At 50.9% G+C, this 21,339-nt stretch overlaps 1 protein-coding gene and 1 long non-coding RNA gene across 2 annotated transcripts in view; one reads left to right on the top strand and one right to left on the bottom strand.

Moving 5' to 3' along the window:
- NUAK1 (NUAK family kinase 1) overlaps window positions 1–17,487 on the bottom strand; it is a 72,567-nt gene extending 55,080 nt beyond the window's left edge. The window contains exon 1 of the mRNA XM_072742364.1: window positions 16,466–17,487. Within this exon, the coding sequence (XP_072598465.1) occupies window positions 16,466–16,735 (270 nt within the window). The 5' untranslated portion in view covers window positions 16,736–17,487. The remainder of the gene's footprint in view (window positions 1–16,465) is intronic.
- On the top strand, window positions 17,472–19,981 carry LOC140595953 (uncharacterized). The gene is made up of 2 exons (XR_011997956.1): window positions 17,472–17,918; window positions 18,145–19,981. It is a non-coding gene; the product is annotated as an uncharacterized lncRNA (long non-coding RNA).
- The last annotated feature ends 1,358 nt before the right edge of the window (window positions 19,982–21,339 follow it).

Here is a 21,339-nt window from a genome sequence, read left to right as displayed (position 1 = left end):
AGAGTCAGCGCAAGTGTGACCTTGACCCCGCAGGCAGATCAGCTGCTCTTTCTGAGCGCCAACTTCTTTAACTGCAAAGTGGTGGTTAATGGTCACCCCATTACAAAGCTGCTGTGAAATGAGAGGACACGAGTCAGCTGCCTCCTTAAGTGTGTCTTGCAGAAGGCACACTCTGAGTCCCCTGTAAGTGTGCACCTTTCTCCTTCTTTCAAAGCTTGCAAGTGGGTCGGGAATCCCCAGCCACTCCCAACCCTAAGGGGTTTCCTGAATTGCTAAGTGGTTAAAAAAGGTGGGGAGAAAGGCACGTCTTTCCATATGTTGGAGCCCACCAAATTCACATTCACGTATCAAATTCACATTCTCACACACACACACACACACACGCATGCACATGCACACGCTCATGCACACAGAACCCCTACTGGGTGAAATGGGCATGTTTTACAGTAAACTGTAAAAAATAGTCACAAGCAGCAAAATGAGGGAATGCCTGGTTTCTAAGATTTGCTTTGCTTTTTCTGTCCAGAAGAAAACCTATCGTGGGTTTGACACTCTCTCAGGAAGCCCCTGCCCATCCCTCATCGCCCCCATTAGGCCAAGTGCAAATCTCTTTCACCTGGCGGCCCTGAACAGGACTGGCACAGACAGGGCCCGAGGGTATGTCTGCCAAACGAGTGAGTTAATTATGCTCCCTAAGGCCAGGACTCCTAATGTCCACCCGTGTTGATCCACTAACCGGGCATTTCATAAACACACCTGAACTTTGATTCCATGCAACTGGCAGAAAAAGACCTAAAGGTCCATCCAACATTCAAGAGGCAGCTGCTCGAAGCCTAGCAACCATAAGCAGCAGTGTCACCACATTTCAGGGTTTGAATTCCACCTATGAGTACTGCAGATGTGGGCAAGTGACTTAATCTTCTGTGCTTCAGTCTATCTAAGATGGGAATAGTTGTGGTATGTACTTCTTAGGGTTACCACCATGATCAATTTAGGCCACTGATTTAACATGCTTAGCCTATGGCCAGGTATAATCACTGCTATGTAATTGTTTGCAATCATTATTACTCCTTGGGAAGGTATCAGGCAAAGAGACCTCAAGTGTCAGGCCCATTATAAGAACCCCAACATCTGAGGCCCCTCTTGTTATCACATGAGAAAGTGTGGAATGAAGAAAGTAGGGTGCTATATCCCCAGAAGAGTACAGCAACTGGCCTCCCATGGTCCAGAGCTCTGGTTTTTTTTTTCTGTTTTTTTTTTTTAAGTTTTTTTACTTATTTGAGAAAGAGAGCACACATGGAAGTAGGGGGCAAATGGAGAGGGACAGAAAATCTTAAGCAGACTCCCCACTGAGCACGGAGCCTGACAAAGGTCTCTATCTCATGACATAAGCATCAGAAGCTTACGTGACTGCCACCCAGAGGCCCCAGAGCTGTGTTTTTCAAAGTGCAGACCATGGACCAACCCCATTACATTTACATGAGTTGCTTGGTTAAAATGCTGCAGATTCCCAAGTCCCCTAAGTCCCACCCCATCCCTGCTGGATCAGACTCTGGGATATATGCCAAAGATGATGCATTTTGACAGGCACACCCAGGAGAGTCACAGGTCCCCACAAATCTAAGAACCGTTGGCTTGGTTAAGCTAGGGGATCTGTGTCTGTATCCTCCAGAGCCTTGCACCATGCCTGACACACAGCAGGTGCTCAATGAACATCAGGTGAATCCATGCAATGGTTATAATTCTCTTAAGTGTTCATTTAATTTGTTGAAGGCCCACTAGAGAGTACATAAGGCATATGCAAAGCAATGCTGATCAGACTTCATTCATTCATTCTGAAAACCTTTATTGGGTGCTTACAACATGCCAGGCAGCATTCTAGACACAAGATACAGAAACAATGGTGGATGGTGTTGCTAATTACAGATAGTGACAAGTGCCGAATATGGAGCTAATAAAGCAAAGCAAAGGCACTACTCTTTAGCATGGCTATGATGCTGGAAAAGACCTTTCCGGCACTGTCCAATGGTAGCCACCAGCCACAAAGAGTTACCAGGCACTTAAAATGCGGCTAGTGTAACCAAGGAACTGAAGTTTTCATTTTAATTGCAATTAATTTTAATAGCTGCACATGTCCTTATTAGACAGTGCAGGTCTAGAGGCAGAGTTAAGAAATGTAAACGGGAAATGATAACACAGGCAATATGTACTACGGGAGCAGGGGGTAGGGGTGCTTAGAGGACCATGTGTTATCAAATGCCTCTCACCCAATTACCAGATGCCCTGATGTTCTCTGGCTCCAAGAATTGAAAGAACAAGGTCAGGTACAAGCATTGTACTTGGGCTGGAATTTTTATAGCCCATGATCAGTTGGAAGAGGTATGCAGCCCGGCCAAGCCTCAGAGCCTGCAGTTCAGGAACACACTGCTGCTCGCAGAGCCTGCCCACAGCTGCCTGAGGAGATCTCTTTCAGCCCCGCCACTCTGTGGATGGTTGGTCATTCTGTCCTTGGCTAGAACGTCCCCCTGGGCCCAAGACACTGCACGGATTTTATGAGATTTCTCTGCTTCAAGCATAAGTATGAATACAAGCCTTCTAAATTCCACTGGAAAATTGGTGGCTAATCCAAACATTTCATAAAATTAGAACTCATTGTGGGGCTGAAAGGAATTCAGACTGTGCCGCCACCAGAGAAATGCAAGATATTTGTTATAATTTTTTCCTTCATGAGCTTTTTTAAGAAGCAAGTGCTTTTTCTGCTTGAAATAAAGAAGGCATGAGCAGGGGAGGGGGGTGAGGGAGGAGAGGAAGGAGAGAGTTTTTGTTTTTGTTTTGTTTTCTCTGTGGTTTGCAAAAAGCATCACCAGATGACAAATTGGAGGAATCTTGCCTGACTCCCTAATCCCACAGCTAGTGGGGATAACGAACCTTCCTACCCAATCCTGACTGCATCTTGCTTTTGTAAAGTCGGTTTTTTTCCTGGAAATTTGTCCTTTTGCTCCTTCATTTTCTTCTTGGATTTGAGCCCCAGGACTTTCACATCCAGAGACTTCATGAGCAAGAGGGATATCCGAGTCATTTGTCCAGGCATGCGGGCATGCGTGTCGCCAGCATTTATTCACCAGGCAGTGGACTAGGCATTCGGGATGCATCTGTAAGCAGAACTGATGAAAATCCCTGCCCTGGTGGAAGCATACATTCAGGTGAAAGGACACAAACAAGGGAAGATTCAGTGACTGGCACTTCAGAGCAATGTGAGGACAAGACATGAAGACTCGCCCATGCAGGTTCTGGTGAGGCTGGAGTAGGGGCTATGGGAGGGCAGGAAGCCCACTGTCTGATTGTCACTTGCCCCTTTTATCCAGAGCAGAGCAGTTTTTGACACACAGCTGGCCCTCAACAAATATTTGTTGAGTGAATAATGAACCCTGACACAAAAGTCTGTCCCAGAGCTCTCGTTTACAGATGAGTTTGGTGAAGCTCTAGAAGGGATGGATCTTGCCCCAGGTTCACGCAGCTCAAGTAGTGGCAATGATGGGACTGACCTCAAGTTTCCCGACACCATTATGTAACACATAATGTCCCAAGGCCATTCAGCAAGTATTGACTGTATTCTTATTGTGTTCCAGGCCCTGAACTAGGCACTGGAAGGACATATGAGTAAGATGCAGAATAACTGAGATTATGGAGCAAAGTTCTTCCAATTATCATTGTCACAAGCTTGGAGACAACTTCTCTGAGCTTTAAGTCAGGGTTCGGGGCGTATCTATCATCCAGTGTGCAGGTAGAAAACCAAAGCAGGTGGCTGTGGAAGCTTCCAAGGTCCCGGATCCAAGAAAGGCTAGGGAACCCAGTGGTTATGACCGTGACCCTGAAGTCAGACAGCCCGGCCCTAAATTATACAGGAGAGAGGGAGAGAAGGTGTGTGCAGTACTCAGTACAGCACCGGGCATACACTCGTCACTCAATACATGTTTCCTGCCATGAAGACTGTTAGAGAAGGGACCTTCCATCTGCTCTGGAGCCTCTTACACACGCAAGCAGGTGGACAGGACTCAGGGGAGATTTCCACTTAATTCCTCTGCTCTCCAGGATTTCTGCTACCAGCTGCTCGCACGCCCCTCCACACACCGGTTCCCTCCCTGAACATCCCACTTGATTCTGCCTGGGAAACAGATATCATCTGACCATGAGGAAGACGCAAGGTAAGGTTCTCCCTAGAGTGAGCACATCCCACCTTGCCTTTGCATCTGACACATTCACATGCTGGGCTTGGAGCCCACCGGATCCATGGAGGGCGAGCCTCTTCCCTCCCGCTACTCCTGCTAGTTGAAGGAAAAGTTCACTTTCAAATCTACCAAGAACCATTACAAGGTAATTAAGTGGCATCTGGGACCACTGAGAGTTCCTTAAAGTTTGTCGGCATCTTTGTAAAGTGATGCTGAGAAAGTCAAGGCCGCATGATGGATGTACTTAAGGCCAAGGGATGGAATTCTGAGAGATTAAAGCAACACCTCCCCCACCCCCCCACCACAGCAGGGGACTGGTCTCCCAGCTAAGAAGGGTAAATGTGGACCACAAAAATCAGGATCCGAGGGGCGCCTAGGTGGCTTAGTCACTTAAGCATCTGCCTTCGGCTCGGGTCATGATCCAGGAATCCTGGGATTGAGCCTCGCATCAGACACCCTGCCCAGTGGAGAGCTTGCTTCACCCTCTGCCCCTCATCCTACTCGTTCTCAGTCTCTCCCTCTCTCAAGTAAATAAATAAAATCTTTTAAAAAAAAATCGGGATCTGAAATAACTGTAAGTTCTAGAACCAAGAGGTAGTTGAGCTCCCTCAGGACAGAGGTTGTATCTTTCTCCTTATCTCCTCCCCAGTGTCTAGCATGGTGCCTGGAACACAGGAGGAGCTCATCAACTATCTGAATGGTTTTCATTGTTACTGGAAGAGGCAGAAGGAACACCTGCCACAAGAAAACATGACAGCAGGTATTTCTAGTCCTTCTTGGGAAGCTGTCTAGGCTCACAGTGGAGAGTTGGGACAGACACAAGGTTCATTCCTTCCATCTTCCCCATGTGATAAAGAAGGTGGCTCTGGGCCTCAGTTCCCTCTGTAGTGAAGCAGGAAGAGCTTAGCATCACCTCATAGAATAGGTCTAAGGACCACAAGGACATCAGTGAGGCGATGCAGGCCCCCAAGGCCTGGCAGATATAAAGTGCTCCATGAAGAGGAGTGTGATTGATCGACTGATCAACTGACTTCATTTTTAAGGATAAAATAGTCGTAAACACATGAGTCAAGTCTTCCTTTTAAGTGAAGCTGCCGAAGACCTCTCTTACCCTGGGAAGAAGGCCTCCTTAGTCTTTTCCTCAACTCTTGAGTCCTGCCTCCACCCCACCTGTCCCACCAGGATGAAGCAGCCCTCCCTGGACAATGAATGTTCCCACCACTACCAAAGCCACAGGGAGAAAAAAAAAAAAAATGTTGTCTCTGGGGAAACCCACAGGCATAACCCAGGAGCAGAGGCAGCCACGGGCTCCAGCCTCACCAGGACCAACCAAAAGCCCTACTAAACTCTAAATAGGGAGAAGCAATGATTCCTCCAAGCCACCCAACAGTATGAGATCTTGCCCTCCTCCAAACCCCAAATGATAGCAGCTAACATTTATCGAGGGTTGGCTATGCATCAGGAGCTGCTCTCAGCACCATCCCTGAATCCACAGGACCACCCAGGACACACGTTCTAGTATCGCCATCCCATTTTACACATGAGAAAACCAATAGGTTCTTTGAAAGTGAGAATTTTCTATCTCACGCAGAATCTAGGGCAGAATCCACCTCACAGACATGCTTAAAGAAAGCCCTGCCCACCCTGCGCTAAAGGAGAGTGGGGACCAGAGGGCACCGGAGAGCCAGGAAGGTAAGGCCTCCCCAGTGCGCGCTGACCCTCCAAACACTGGGAGACTCTCCTTACACTTGTCAAACCTGCACAACACAATCTAAAATGAGTTTATGTTTTTTTAATATTTTATTTTTATTTATTCATGAGAGACACACACAGAGAGAAAGAGAGAGAGAGAGGCAGAGACACAGGCAGAGGGAGAAGCAGGCTCCATGCAGGGAGCCCGACACGGGACTCGATCCTGGGTCTCCAGGATAGCGCCCTGGGCCTAAGGCAGGCACTGAACCGCTGAGCCACCCGGCGGTTTAAGTGAGTTTAGAGAAATGAAGATAATTTCTCTAAACAAGAGAAAGAGCCCTTCTACCAAAGACCAAGCAGCAGGAAATGAAACCTACATTTCACCAATTTCATTCAGTGAATCCCAGGATTCTCTTCTCAGAGCTTGAGGAACAGTCTGTGTCAGCCCCTAGATTTACAGGTGAAGAGAGGGGGCTTGACACTGGGTTCCCCCGACATATGATGCCCAGCACCCAGGCTGCCTGTGGTATAAGTGTAGCGATGCTGCTGTCCTGCCTTTCCCAGGGGCGGCTCCTTCCAACAATAACACTTAAGGAGCATTCGCTGCGGACCACACACTTCTCTAAGACCTTGATACACACCTCATTTATCCTCACAGCCACTTCTATTTCACAGATGAAGAAACTGAGTCAGGCTGGTCATCTCAAGCTTATACAGGAGGTTCGAGGGCATTCTCAAACCCAGGGAGCCTGGCACAGAGGCCAGGCTCAGAACCCACCCTCATGCTCCATTTCAGATCCACAGGTTGGATCATCACTTCCTTTCCACCATCCTGCAAAGGCGTGAGAGGATCCCTGTGAATCCTACCTGAGTGGAGCCCAATGCATGATGACATGACAAGAGCCAGCGAAGACACCTAACCTGCAGCCATCAGCTGTCTTTGCAGTTTTGGAGCCACAAGAATAATGAGGAGCTTCACACAAGCAGAGGGAATGGGGAGGAGAAGAGGCCCTAGGACATTCTAGGACAAAGAGGCAAGTCCCTCCTGTTCGCTGGGAAATTGCCCTTGGCCCGGAGCCACTTGAACACTGCCGCTCCCCCCCTCCCAGGGAAGGGGACACCTTCCTCCGAAACCTCTCGCTGTCTCAGTATCTCTAATGAAAGTAAGCGATGAGAATTCTTTTCTTGAGTTTAAGAGGCAAGTCATGATGCTGTTTTTTCCAGACATACATTAACTCTGCACTCCAGCCGGTTTACAATTCTTGAAGTACTTGATTTACAACCCAGGGAGAAAATGTTTTGAAAATCTTGCAAACATACTTTGCATCTAAAGCTTGTCTACACTGCAGAGCTGATGGCCAGGGGGCCATCTTCTTCATGGGGGGCTGGGGTCTACTAGGGAAGATGTCTGGGAACAGCCCACGGAGGCCTCCGGGAGCAGCTGCCCAGGGTGGGAAACCAGTTCCCCCACCCTCTGGCAGGGGTGCAGAGTTGCAGCTAATAGTGGTGGGCTGTCGGGGCACCTGGGAGGCTCAGTTGGTGAAGCGTCCGACTCTTGTCTTGGGTTCAGCTCAGGTATGATCCCACGATTGTGGAAGTGAGCCCCGCGTTGGGAGTGCTTGGCACGGACACGGATCTACTTCGGATTCTCTTTCTCCCTCTCCCTCCTGCTCACTCTCTCTCAAATAAATGAATGAAATCTTTTAAAAATTAAAAAAAAAAAAAAAACAATGTTGGGCTCTCCACACCATCTACACAGTGGTGTGAAGTGGGGGGTATTCAGAAAGGGAAGGAGGTGGGGACTCAAGGGGCCTTTCCTGCAGCCTCCCCTAGTCACAGAGCTCCCCCTCTCAGGATTGCTGCTGCACTTCTCTCTCATTCATTCATTCACTCATTCATTCATACTTACTGAGCACCTATTATAGGCAGGCACCAGGCCACAGGCCAGAGAGCACTGAGGGATAGGACAGCACCCCTGCTTCCCTTCCAACAGGGGAAGAAAGGGGTGGGTATAGAGAGAAAGCATCAAAGCTGCACAGTTGACATGTTCTGAAGGAAACGGACAAAGGGCTGAGACAGGGGAATAAGGAAGTGGGAGTTTAGGCACTGGTAGAGGCCTTGAAGGACATAGCAAATTCCGAATTTGGTTACCATGCAACCCATGGCAGGGTTTTAAGCAAGGAAAGCCATGATTTGGGAGAAAAAGACCACTAAGTACTCTATGCTGGGGCTTCTCACCAAAATAAATAAGAATACCAGCCCTGGTTTTCAAGAGCCTGCTAGTCACCAGGCTCTGTGTCAGAAGCTTCCAAATCCTGTTTCTCCTGGTAATCCTACCTGGTAGGAGGCTGGTAGCCGCACTTCCTAGATAAGGAAACAGAAGCTCAAAGAAAACATGCGGCTTGCCCAGGATCATCTAGCCGCCAAGTAGCAGGCATGAATTTGAACCCAAGTCCTTCTGATCCTACAGCCATGACTTCTTCCTCTACACCTAGTTTAGGTACTACCTTGCATTGTTCCCAGATTATTCCAGATGTATGATTCACATGTCCCAACTAAACTCTCAGTATCTTGGTGCAGGACTTGTCATATTCTCTGAAATTGCCAAGAGTCCTGAGCACTTAGGAAGCACTCATTCACTACATCTGGTTTACTGCTAGATTAAAAGGAAAAGTACGCCAACCCTCAACATATGTTGTGTCTTTATCGTGTGTTTTTAGTATGTTGTGTCTGAATATCACTATTCAGCCACAGAGCAGTGATGAGTGCTAGCTGAAAAGAATGATGAAGGCCCTGACCAGGGCTGCCAGGTAGGGGCCTGCAGATCATGTACACACAGGCACCCTGTGGAGAGACAAGTGAATGGAGACCAATTCTCCCAAGGCCACCAGTCTGGGGGCTACTTCCAGCCAGGAGGGGAGCCTTTTCAAATTCATCCACCTAGAGGGAAAATGTACCTTTTATACAACAATAGCCCCAGAAGCACTGAATATGCATCTACTGTGTCTCAGGTACAGGGCTAGAGGCTCAGCCAAATCACATCGGCTCATTGAATCTTCTCAACAGTCTAGAAGATAAGAACTATTACAAGCCCCAGGTGAGAAAACAGGTTTAAAGGGGATTAGGAAGTAGCCCAAGGTCCCAAGATTGTCAAGCAGTGGGATGGAATATGCACTCGGGCCTTGTGGCTCTGGGTGCTTTCCTGACCACGGCACACAGGACACTGCTTTCCACTTCTGACACAAAAGGAGTGTGAGAGTTCTCCAGACTCACAGACTGGAATCTTCAGGGCCTGACAGATACAGCCTAACATTCCCATCCCCATTCTCCCCAGTACCCCGAGCCCCGGCTTGTTTTGTTGGGTTGCTTTGGGTTTGTTTGTTTGTTTGTTTGTTTTTTTAACTAATAGCTTTACTGAGATACAGTTTCTGTATCACAAAATTCACCCATTTAAAAATGTACAATTCAGGGACTTCCAGTATATTCACAGAGTTGTGCAACCATCACCACAATCAATTTTAGAACATTTTCATCACTCCAAAAAGAAACCCCACACCCATTAGCAGCTACTCCCCATTTACTTCCAACCCATTCGAGCCCTAGGCAACCACTCATCCAGTTTCTGTCTCCATGGCTTTGCCTATTTTGGACATTTCACAGAAATGGGATCATACAATATATGATCTGTTGTGACTGGCTTCATTCACTTAGCATAATGTTTTCAAGACTCATCCATGTCGTAGCACGTGTCTGTTCTGCGTTCCTTTTTACCGCAGAATAATAACCCATAAATATTCCATAAATAAAATATGGGAAGGATCATATGTAATATTCCGTAAATAAAATGAACATACCACATTTTATTTATCCATTCGTCAGTTGATGGGCATATGGGTTGCTCTTACTTAGGGGCTCTTAGGAACAATGGCACTAGGAACATCTGTGGGCCCGTTTCTGTGTGGACGTGAGTTTGCCCTGCTCCTGGGCAGGCCTAGGAGTGGGACTGCCCATCCCCATTCTAAAAAGCCGGTTAAGAGTTTACCAAGAGCCCCAACCCCACCCCATCCCCCCGCACCGGGAAGTCAACATCTGGCTGCTCCTGGGCCGTTTCCAGAGAATTTTATCAATACAGCCAGACTCCACTCACGGGTGGGTCATCTGGCTGAGCCTCTCCTATGCTGGGGCCTGGGATCCGCTCATTCCTGGGCTGCTTGGTGTCCTCTGGGCCAGCGCGATGATAAATGCATTCTGCTTTAAAACAGATACTTCACAAATCATAACTCACAGATGCTCCGGGACTTTCATGTGGGAAACACAAATGAGACTTAGGCTGTCTGACTCCAGAGCCACTGAGGACAGGAAGCCACGGCCAGGAAGCCGACAGGCCCTGGACAGACAGACGGCTCTGCCCCCCAGGAGAGCGTGAGCGCCGTAACAGGGAACCCGCGCCCGGAACCCTGTGCCTGGCTTTGCCGGCTTCGCCGTGTAACCCGCCATTCATTTCCAGCCATGGCCTTTCAATCCCAAAAGGTCAGAGGGCCCCTGAGGTCGGAGGCCATGCATGACCTACACAGACTCCTAAGATATCAACGTCGCAAAAAAAAAAAAAAAAAAATCAACGTCGCTCAGTTTATTCCCATCAGTTCCCGTCCTGGAAGCCTTTGCTGGGGACCTACGACGTGCTTGGCACCATGCTGGGTGCTGATGAGAGGCTGGAAGACCAGACTGATGGACACACAAGACACCTTATCCCCTGCCACTTCCCAGGAGGAAGTGAGATGTCCTGCGTGGCGTGGGTGCGCCAGGGAAGTGAACCGCCGACCTCTCCAGGCCTGCGAGAGATTCCAGAATCTGAGGCTACTCAAGGAACAAAAAAGTCAGTGTGTGTCCAGGCAGAGAGCTCCCTGACTTGCTTCATTAAAACAGACTCACGGCCCAACGAGCAGACAGTTTGCCAGAAGCAGACCTATTAACGCAGTTCCGATCCTTATCTTCTCATACCTCAACTCTTGCGTAAACCCGCAGGCTGGCCTCCCTGCTCCCAGCCAGCACCCCAGACTGCTGGGCTCAGAGCCCCACTGTGACCAGAAGCCAGCTCAGGCCACCTAGAGGAAGGTCTCTGTGTTCACGATGCCTGGGGCCGAACCCCGGCTCTGCTGCTGCGTGTGACCTTTTTCATCCGGAAAATGGGATGATAACAGGCTCATGAGGAGGATTAAGTCAGTTAATACGTACCTAGAGATGCAGCTGGCCTGTGTTGCGTGATAAGCACTCAAAAAGTATTAGCTGTTCTCACTATTATTGAATATTATTAAATATTACTACCCCCATTCTATCTCCTTAATCTTGCCTCCCACTGCATCCCAGAACAACTCCTGCATTCGAAGTCAAATGGCCTCCTCACCCTAGAATCCCCTTTTGCCTGAAATGCCCCGTATCTCAGTCTCGTGAAACCCAAATCAAGGATCATCTTCAACATCATCTGCCCTCCCTAATCCTCCAGAATGCCACCGCCACTTCTCTCGATCCCTTTCCTGAACAGTGCAAAGAAACCGCCCCCCCCCCCCGCCCCCAGGAAAAGAATTACCCCATTGCTAGTCTTCCGGACCCTGTGAGCGAAGTACCCCGCCCAAATCCAGAGTTCACCTGTTGTGCAACATAAGGAAGGTTCTCCACTTCTCCAGCAGCAGTGAGTTTCAAAACAGACCATTTGACACTCTCCAGCTGTATGACCCTGGGCAAGTTACTGAACGTCCCCCATGCATCATTCTGCCCACCTGTTAAATGGGTCTAACTTGAGTACACACCTCTCAGGGTTGTTGAGAGTGGTAAATGAAAGAAAACGTTAGCACAGCTTGACAACACCGCAACCCTTCAAAAATGCCAGCTGGTAGTAATCACGGCAGCAGTGACCGTATGGGGAGGGAGGTATTCTTGTCCAGGATCAAACGCAACTGAAGGAACTCCGCTTCAGTGAGCGACATTCCAACCTGAAAATCACCTGGTACGATCCTGTCCTGTATAGCAGAGGCACTCAGATCAGTAACTGCTTACTGCCTCTTCCACCAGATGGGTCCCTCCATGGGCCTCAGCCACACCTGTGTCCCAGCATGTAAAGTGAAGGGCAGCATACAGGAGATGGTAATAAATCTTGGTGGGACTGCACAGAACGAGTTTGCTCTTTGTAAGTAGGTTTTATCTTGACTATGAGACTGTGAGCTCTTTCAGAGTGAGCATCCTATCTTGCTGTAGTCAAGATTTATTAAATGAGTGATGCAAAAATACCAAACTGAGAATCAGGTTGCTTAGACCCAGCTGGGTCACTTAACAGCTGCTGTGCAGCCCCAGGGAGCTCACTTAACACTTCTGTGCTTTATTTTTCCCATCTCCAGGATGGGAAGTTTGGATCACATGTTCGCCATCATGCCTTACTCCCCACAACTGGGTTTGGGCCTTAGCTGCAACATGGCATCTGAGGCACCACAGATGACGGCCCCATGACCCCAGCTCAGTAGGCCAGCTTGCTATGTGATAGCACCCCTCATTTGCAGTTTCCCAGAACCAGGCTGGGAGTAACTTCCGGCCAGTGCTTAAAAGATCCATTTTTGGTCAAATCAATGCCTTAGCTGAGTGAGGATGCCCCATCACCCAGGCTAGAGCTTTGGTCCCCAGGGACACCATGGCAAACTGGGGGTACGCTCTACCCACTGGTCCTGTGACTCCCATGCAGACCCCTCCCAGAGCCCTCACCTCCTGTTCCTGTCACACAACATACTGCTCACAAGAGATAACCTGGTACAGAGGGAAAGTTGAACTTGGCCCTTGACAGTGAAGTGATCACATGACCCCCTCCTCAAAATGTTGTTTGTTTTGGGTTTGGGTTTTTTGACAATAGTTTGTGCAGCCTGAAGGTCCAAGCAGCTTGGCTCGAAGAAAATGCACAGCATATTATGCCACAGGGGCTCCACTTAACAGCCCTGCCCAATGCTATATCAAAACAAAAGTTGTGCAAGAAACAAAGCCCAAATTCAAGGCTTTAGAAACACATTCAGATGTAATCAGAATCTGGCTAATGGTCTTGGCTTCTTATGGGCTCACTTTTCTGTTCACCTCACATTCATTAATTAACCTGAAAAGTTGATTGTTTCCCCTACCACTGTCTGAGAGATATGAGGTTAATTTGTCCCAGGCATCCTGGTCTTAAAACCTAAATGAAAAGTCCATGTGAGATGAGAAAAAAATTCGGTTGAAAGAAGAACTAAATTGGCTAATTTCACCTCTGGAGGCTTTCCACCCATTATTTTATTTAATTATTACACAAATGCATGCAACTGGTACTACTGGTAGCCCATTTGACAGATGAGGAAGCTGGGGTTTCAGAAAGTGACATAGCTTGCACAAGCTTGCACAAGCTCACAAAGCCAGTGAAAAGTCAGGATCTGAATGTCAGCCAGGGCTCTGTGCCCTTCTGCAAGAGGGCTTCATTGTTGGGTGTGTGAGGCTCTGGAATAAACCACTTGGAGTCCTTGTGTCATGGACACCCTCAGGCAGTGGCCACAAACCACATCTGGGAATTCAGAGGGGAGTCTGCCTGGATGAGGCCAGGTCGAGGGCCACTCCAAGCTCCTGATCCTGCAACATTCTTCGGAAGTGGCTTTCACAGAACACAGAAGATGATGTTGCGTGGTGCTCTGTTTGATTCAAAGGGCCCTTCCAGATGTGCAATTAAAAGCCACAACGTTTTCATTTTTAAACACTTCGCTGTCTCTGAGCTGCTTTCCACAAGGAGTGCTGATCCCACAGCCTCTCCTACCCGGGACACCACCAGCAGCGCTGGCAAAGTGGCTTAAAGGCCCTGCTCCTCTTGGACGGTGCCATAAAAGACATGGGTACAAGTGAAATCACCACGTCACTTCGGAACTCGACTGGAACACTGAAAAGGCAGACCTGAGGCGGTGCTCTCCCTACTCACCTCTACCACACCCCAGAGTAAGTTGTAGATATTCGGAGAATCCTTAGAACCAGAAGGAAACCCCAAGTTCATACCTCACATAACAATTTCTTGCTGCTCTTGACAGATTCTGAGTCACCAAAGTGCTGTGCCGGCAAGGACAATTTGCTGACCAATTTTTTGGCGTGTTTGTTTTATTTTCTGTTCAGCCAGGCACACAGAATTTTCCACCTGACAGTTCCTGTTTCTCACTTAAGTTCTGACACCATCTGTGGGCACTGTGCTCAGCAGGGGGAGGACTCAAGGCCAAGGAGGACGTCCCAGCACCAAACCTCAGTCATCCCATCTGGTTACTGCAAGCTTTTCTCCAGAAGATTCGCCAAAGGTTCTAAGTTTATCTATCAACTAGAAAGTGGTCTGGAGAAAACTAGCGTCTGGGCCTGGATCTACCGGATTCAGAACCTTTACATAATCATTGAGTAAAAACAAGAGATTTTGCTGCAATTCATAGCACAACGGGAAACCAAGGAGCAGGGCTGGACAACAACAGAACAGGAACAGGACTGGAGTCTCTGGGCTGAGAAATGAGCCTCTCCCATTCTCAGCGCGCCCCCGAGCGGCCGTTTGACTAAATCCCGACAGAATGTTCAGAGTTTCTGCAAATAAAGGAAAGACACCCACTGAAAGAGAAAGGCAGGCTCCCGTCCACTGATGCAATCCCTTTCACTCCAACCTCGTCTGCAGATCAGACGCGAGACCAACACCGGACAGGAAGCCCCGGTGAAGCTCAGAAAGGGGTCTGCCCTAAGACACGACTTCATTCTCTCCAACAGGGGCGGCAGCGGTGCCCCCCGCAGATCCCAGACACACCCTTACCACTCAACCCCTCGAAAGCTCACATCCTCAACCTGCAGCTCCAGCCGCGTCTGTTTTTCATTATTCCTCTTTCCAACTTCCCAGCGCGATTCTTCAACAGCTATTAAGACAACACGAGCAAGGAGCGAGGCTTAGTTCTTGCTTATTCAACACCCAGCCTGGGGAATATCACCTCAGAAGAAAAGCATGAATGAAGTGCACGTTTCTCAGCCTCTTCTTCCACAAACCTGAAAGTGTGTTCCTCAAAGGACATCTGTAATAACCATCTCCTCTTTAAAACTTTCAACCTACAAAAAAAAAAAAAAAAAAAAAAGGCACCTGCCCAGAGTGAATTCTTAACTACTTGCTGCCTATAGGATTTGTTTACTGGAGACAGCTTTAAAAATACAATGTACAATGTTTCAAATTTCCAATCAACCTATAACAGACTTTTTTTTTTTTTTAAGCTATAGAAGACAGCTGGAGCAACCCAAACAATGAACCTTAGGATGAGGGAGTTATTCCAGGTATCCAAATATCTGAGAATTTCAGAAGCCAAACCCTCTGATCGGCTCATTTTTTCCCACAGAACTGTCCCTGCACAGATTGAAAAGAAAAACACCAATATCAACCAACCACTTCATTCAACAGTTCGTATTGCTTTCTTTCCCCTCTGGTCATTCGTTAAGTTTATGAGCAACCCCGGGGCCCCAAAACACCCCCAAAAGCGCACACGAGGAGTACCATAATGAGTTCCTGACTTTGGCCCCAAATCGATTAAAATACATCTGATATGCTTCAAATCAAAGAACCATGTTAATTTTCTACCACACACCACACAAAATCTTTGCGAGTCAGTCACTTTGAACCCAACCCTCTGGCCACAAGCAGTGTGGATTTCAAGGGCCTGTTCCCCAAGCCAAGTTGGGAACAAGGCAAAGACCCTGCGCTAGGCGCTAGGCGCTAGCCACTCCAAATGGGGCCGGGACCCCCGCAGGGCTTCGGCTGTCACAAAGAGCAGGGCGCCCGGCCAGTCCCCTGGAGCAATTCAGTAGCCGGGAAACCAGGACCTGAAAAGCAGTGGGGTCTGCGGGGACTCAGCATCTGTGTGGTTACGCCTGCCCTGGGCGTTTCAGTCTTCCCAGAAGCGGGAGGCAAACTGTCAGAGCCCTCAGGCAGGCAGCCGCCTTTCCTTTTGCTCCCTAAGGGGCAGGAGTCCACCCTCCCTTGCAGCTACAGCAGCACCAGGGTGATGGGGAGTAGGAGTGGGAGGGTGGAGGGTCGCCTTCGCCTGGAGGGCACTGCTGGGGGAGCGGGGGGCGCCGCTCTCCGCCCAGGACGTGGGTCTGCTCAGAGTTAGAGCAACAAGGCATTCCAGGGCATTCCAGGGCTCGGTCTGAATGCGTGCCCGCGAGGGAGACCTCCACCGTCCCAACGTTGCAAAGTGTTTGCAAATCATAAACACTACTTTGCTGCTGGGAGAAAAACCCCCAAAATATGCGCAGACAGGATGTAACAAGTGTTTCGAGAGAGACACGCCTGAGTCACGGGGAGCTGGGGAGAGAGTGAGGCGTCTGTCTGGGGGTTCCAGAGAAGCCCCCTCGCGGGCAGGCGAGTCTCAGTGCCCCCGCGCCCCGCGCCCCGCCCCCCGCGCCCGGCGCCCCGCGCCCCGCGCCCCGCGCCCTCGGTCCGCAGCCGCCGCGGGCCCTCGCCCCGGGGAGGGGGCTCCCCCACTCACCACTCGGCCCGAAAACCTCTCGGTGGCCCTCTTGACTTTGCCGTAGGTGCCTTTGCCCAGGGTCTCCTGCAGCTCGTAGCGGTGCTTCAAGTTGTGCTTGTGGTGATGCCGCTTCACCCCGTGCGGCTTCCTGGGCTCCGGGGCCGCCGCCGCCGCCGCCGCCGCCGCCGGGGCCGCAGCCGCCCCCGCCACCCCCTCCGGGGGAGAGCCCGGAGCCCCCGGCCGCAAGTCGGGGCCGTCCCGGGCCGCGGGAGCAGCGGCCCCCTCCATGTCGGAAGGCAGGGCGAGCCGGGCTGGAGAGGGCAGGACCGGGCACAGCGTCCGCGGGGTCGGGATCCCAGCCGAGGGAGCCGGCGCGCTCAAGGTCGCCCCCGCAGCATCGGGGAGGCGGCCCGGCCCCGCTCGGGCTGCGGCGCGGTCACTGGCGGCGGCGGCGACTGCACATCTGGCGCCCCCGGGCGCGCACGGTCCGCGCACCGCCCCCCGGCCGCGGCGAGCTGCGGCGCGTCGGGCGAGGTGGCGGCGGTGGCAGGGGAGGCGGCGGGGTTTGCAGGAGGGAGGGGAGAGGGGTGGCTCCGAGAGCGGGAGGGGGAGTGTTATGTGGGGCGCCGCACCCCCGACCCCTCCCCGGGAGGACGCGCAGACGGGGCGGGGGCGGGGGCGGCGCGCTCGGCGGGTCCCGAGGGAGGGGAGCGGAGGGGAGGGGAGCGGAGCGGGGGGCGGCCGAGCCGGGGCTTCCCCACCTCCCCGCGCCACCCGGGACCCGGGGCCACCCGAGCCGGGGGGGGGTGGCGCGTGGCGACTCGCCCTTTGTGCGGCGCGGCGTAGGCCGCGGCGGCGGCCGGGGGCTTTGTCCTCGCTCGGCCGGGCCCCGCGCAGGGGCGCTTCCAGGCCCGGGCGCCCCTCCCCGGACTCGCCCGCCGCGGCTACCGCGGGCCCGCCGCCGCCCGCGCCCGCGCCCGCGCCCGCTCCCGCCGCTCGGCCTCCCTGCCTGCTGGCGCCCGGGCGGCGGCGGCTGCTCGCCGAGCCCCGGGGCGGGGGAAGCGGGCGCGCTCCGAGCCAGACGCAGCCGGGGCCTGCTCGCGACCCGGCCGGGGGCGCCACGGGCCCGCGCGCCCCTTCATTTTGTTTCAGGTGTCGCCGCGGCCGCCAGGCCGGAGACGGCGGAGAGCGGGGGGAGGGGAGCGGGCAGGGTGTCGGGTTACAGCGTGAGTCACGGCCCCTCCGCCGCAGTGCGCGCCCCCGCCCCTCCGGGCCGCCACCCCGCCCCCGAGGCCCCCTCCTCCGGCAGGGGCGGCCGCGCGCCGTGGAGGACCCCGAGAGGGGCGCCGCGACCCCGGCCGCGGAGGGGCGGGGGCGGGAGGAAGGGAGGCCCGGAGGCCGCGCCCGGGGCCCGCCGCGGGACGCTCAGCGCTGCGACACCCGCCGGGACTCCGGCCGCCTGGGAGGGGAGGTCAGCCGGGGCCGGGCCGGAGCTGGGCGCGGGGGTGCTAGGACGGAGCCGGGGCCCCGGGCCGCCGCGGCTGCCTTCGGAGGGGGGCGAACCGGGGACCTCAGAGGGGCAGGGCCGGGAGCCTCCTGAGCAAAAGGAGGCCCCTCGGGCCCCTTGGGCCTTGAGAGTTTTCCTTGAACTGAGCGGGCCGGACCCTGGCGATGGTAACAGCGACTGCGCCCCACAGGTAGACGGTCGGGCAGGAAGGCGTCCGACAGGGGAAGCTGCCCCCCTCCCCCAAGCTGCAAGGCAAGAGAAAAAGAGGCCTTGGGGAATTTTTTTTATAATGGTGCCGTACAGCAGACCCGGATAGGAAGAGTGAGGTACGAAGAATGTATGGTACGTTGTACACATCGCCTAGTTGTTCTTTACTTTTTCACCAGTGCACCCCTCTCGACCTTCCTCTGCAGCTCTCAGGTCTATGCCTTCTGCATTCCCGCTGTCTTCACTCCTGTCTCCCCTGATCACCTTACCCTGGACCCCTGCAACAGCCGGTCCTGCCCCGGAGCCCGCTCCCTGCTGCCAGAGAAATGGCCAAACACATCACCATACCCGTGCCCACGCCGTCTGTGGGTGTCCAAACTTATCCTCTAGGGATGCTGACATAAGCCCCCTCTGCCCCTTCCTGCCTTCCCCAAGAGCCACTGGTTATTGCATAATACCAAGACAAAGGCCCTGTCTCTTTAATTCCTGTGCTGTCCTCCACAATTGCAGGGCCTCCCTGCCCCCATCCTGAAAGTATGTTCTGTTTTATACAAAGTCTGTAGACATTGTGCATGTGAGTTAAAGAGTCAGAGTGAGCAAAGTGCAGGGTGATCCCCAGTGGATGGCTGTGTGACCCTGGTCAAATGACTTAACCTCTCAGAGCTTCTGTTTCTCCTTCTTAAAATATGGGATCTGTTTCACAGGTAAACAGACTGTATCTGTAGTGCTAATTGAAACCGTTCACCAAATATTTCCTGGTTCTTAACCTCCTGAGGGATGTGCTAGGCATCCACCACCCTATAGGACTCACTTAGGCCAATGGAATGAGACCAGAAGCGATATGCATTGTTTTCACATAGAAACTTTTAAGGGCCAATGGGCAAATCTGTGTGTCTTCTCAATCCCAAAAGTTCCATCTTGGCAATCTCATATTGACAACTATGGAAGTGCACTGAGAGAGCCTACCCCAGGCACTGTGGCTCTCTATAGATGGCAGAGCAGGCCCAGCTAGCCTGCTTTAGAAAACTAGTGCGAGCAAATTTTAAACTTGTGTTGTATTAAACCAGTGAGGTTTGGAGGTTGTTTGTTACAACAGCATAATGTAGTTTATTCTGGCTAACAGTGTTGCTCCCAAATGCCTGGACTTAATTGGTATTTGGTGAATAAATAGCCCTACCATAATCTGATACTATTTTATGATAGTAAACCCTCCTCTGTAGGATGGCTCTTATATTCCTTATTTTTAATTAAGGACACTTTACCCGAAAGAATAAGTAATTTGCCTGAGATTACACAGGTCATAAATAGCAAGGCCAGGACTTAAACCCTACCTGTGCAGTTCCAAAGCTCTTGCTCTTCCTCTTCTACATATGCCATGCTACCTCTCCTTAAATGGGAAAGATGGAAACACCCAGTACAATGCCTGGCATACAGTCATACCCAAGCACTGGAAGTTCCTCTCCAGACTGAATTCCTATAGCAGTCATAATTTGAGCCACACTTCAGCACAATGTCATCATGCATTGTGCTCAAGTGTTTTCACATAGATAAAGCATTTCCTCCAACAAGAGCCCAGGCTGCCTGATTAAGAGCTTGAGATCTGGAGTCAAACTGCCTGAGTTCAAACCCCTCTTCTGCCACTAGTAACTGACCATCTGGCCAGCTCTTTTCCCTCTCTATGCCTCCATTCTTTCATCTTCACAATGGTTGTGGCCATCACGTAGGTGATATTGGGGTGCTAGGAATAATATGCATGTGGGCTCATGTGAGGATTAAGGAGTATAATATATGCACTCAATAAATCATGGCTATTAATATCATACTTGTTTTTATTATACTTATTCTTCATCTTGCATGACTCGTCCTGGCATTGAGGCAATTAGAAGCAGTTTAATCATATTACTTACTTGATTAAACTCTGATTTCTGGCTTCACTCTCATTACATGACAGAGGTAATAACATATGAAGTTGGAAGCATGACTTCCACACTGCCCTACAACTTATATTTACATAAGACTCATTACTTGTTCTTTATTACACTTTTTTTTTCAAAGCAATTTAAAAGAAAGTGTGCTTGCTTTCTTGAGAAATATTTGTTCAGAAAACGTAGTAATACCAGTATCATTTATCCACCATCTACTGTCTGCCAGGACTTTTATATGTATTACCTATAATCATCATAAAACTGTGAGGTGGACGTTATGATCCCCAATTGGCTGTGAAGAACAGGGAGCCTCCAGGAGGTTAAGATGCCTATGACCAGGCAGTACCTGCCCCGGTCAGAATTTGAACCCAGTTCTTCCACTCAGGTTTTGCTCCCACCCCTATTCTAAACTGCCCAACATCCCAGTTCATATCGATGAATGCCTATGCTTTGGTTGGCATTCATCTTCTATTTTTAGACGAGGTTTTGGAAAGTTACCTAAGAGTGTGACTTTTTATTTTTACTTATTTATTTATTTTTAGCGAGAGAGAGCATGTACACATGCGAGTGGTGGTTGGGGAACGGGAGAGAGAGAGAGAATCTTTAGCAGAGCACAGAGCCTGATGCAGGATTTGATCCCATGACCCTGAGATCATGACGTGAGCTGAAAACCAAGAGTCAGATGCTTAACCGACTGAGCCACCCAGGATTGTGACATTTCCTGCATGAGGATGTTGTCTGGTAGGCACCATACACTAACGAACAAGGTATGTCTTCTTCACTGTGGCAGAAGACTGCTAGCTGACCACCAGTCATGTGTGTCCTCCCACAGGGGAGCTGAGAGACAGCTGTTCAGCTGGGGATATACCTCCTAGCCTCCCTTGCATCTGAGCCTGGCCACGTGAATAGTTCTCTCCAGTGGAATATGAGCCAAGTGATTTCACTTCTTCCTAGGCCGAGGTGTTTAGAAAATGCCTGGTTGGGAGCTGAAGACTCCAAGTACCAGAGGATGGCAGAGTCACTAGACAAAAGAAGCCTGTGTCCTTGAATCACTATAAGGAATAAAGCCACCCTCAAAGCAGGACATTGGACTGGTACATGTGTGAGAAATAACCTTCTATTAAGTCCCTGAAATTAGAGGGTTTATTTGTTACAACAGGTAGTCGTGCCCTAACTAATACACACGCTTACACTAAGTCTGTATTCATACAGCAAAAGCCAAACGGAAGACCATAACAACCATCTGAAGAGTT

Source organism: Vulpes vulpes, chromosome 16 (genome assembly GCF_048418805.1).
Source record: "Vulpes vulpes isolate BD-2025 chromosome 16, VulVul3, whole genome shotgun sequence".
Classification (NCBI taxonomy): Eukaryota; Metazoa; Chordata; class Mammalia; order Carnivora; family Canidae; genus Vulpes; species Vulpes vulpes.
The sequence above is the reverse complement of the archived record's forward strand: the minus strand, read 5'-3'. Positions and strand labels throughout refer to the sequence as shown.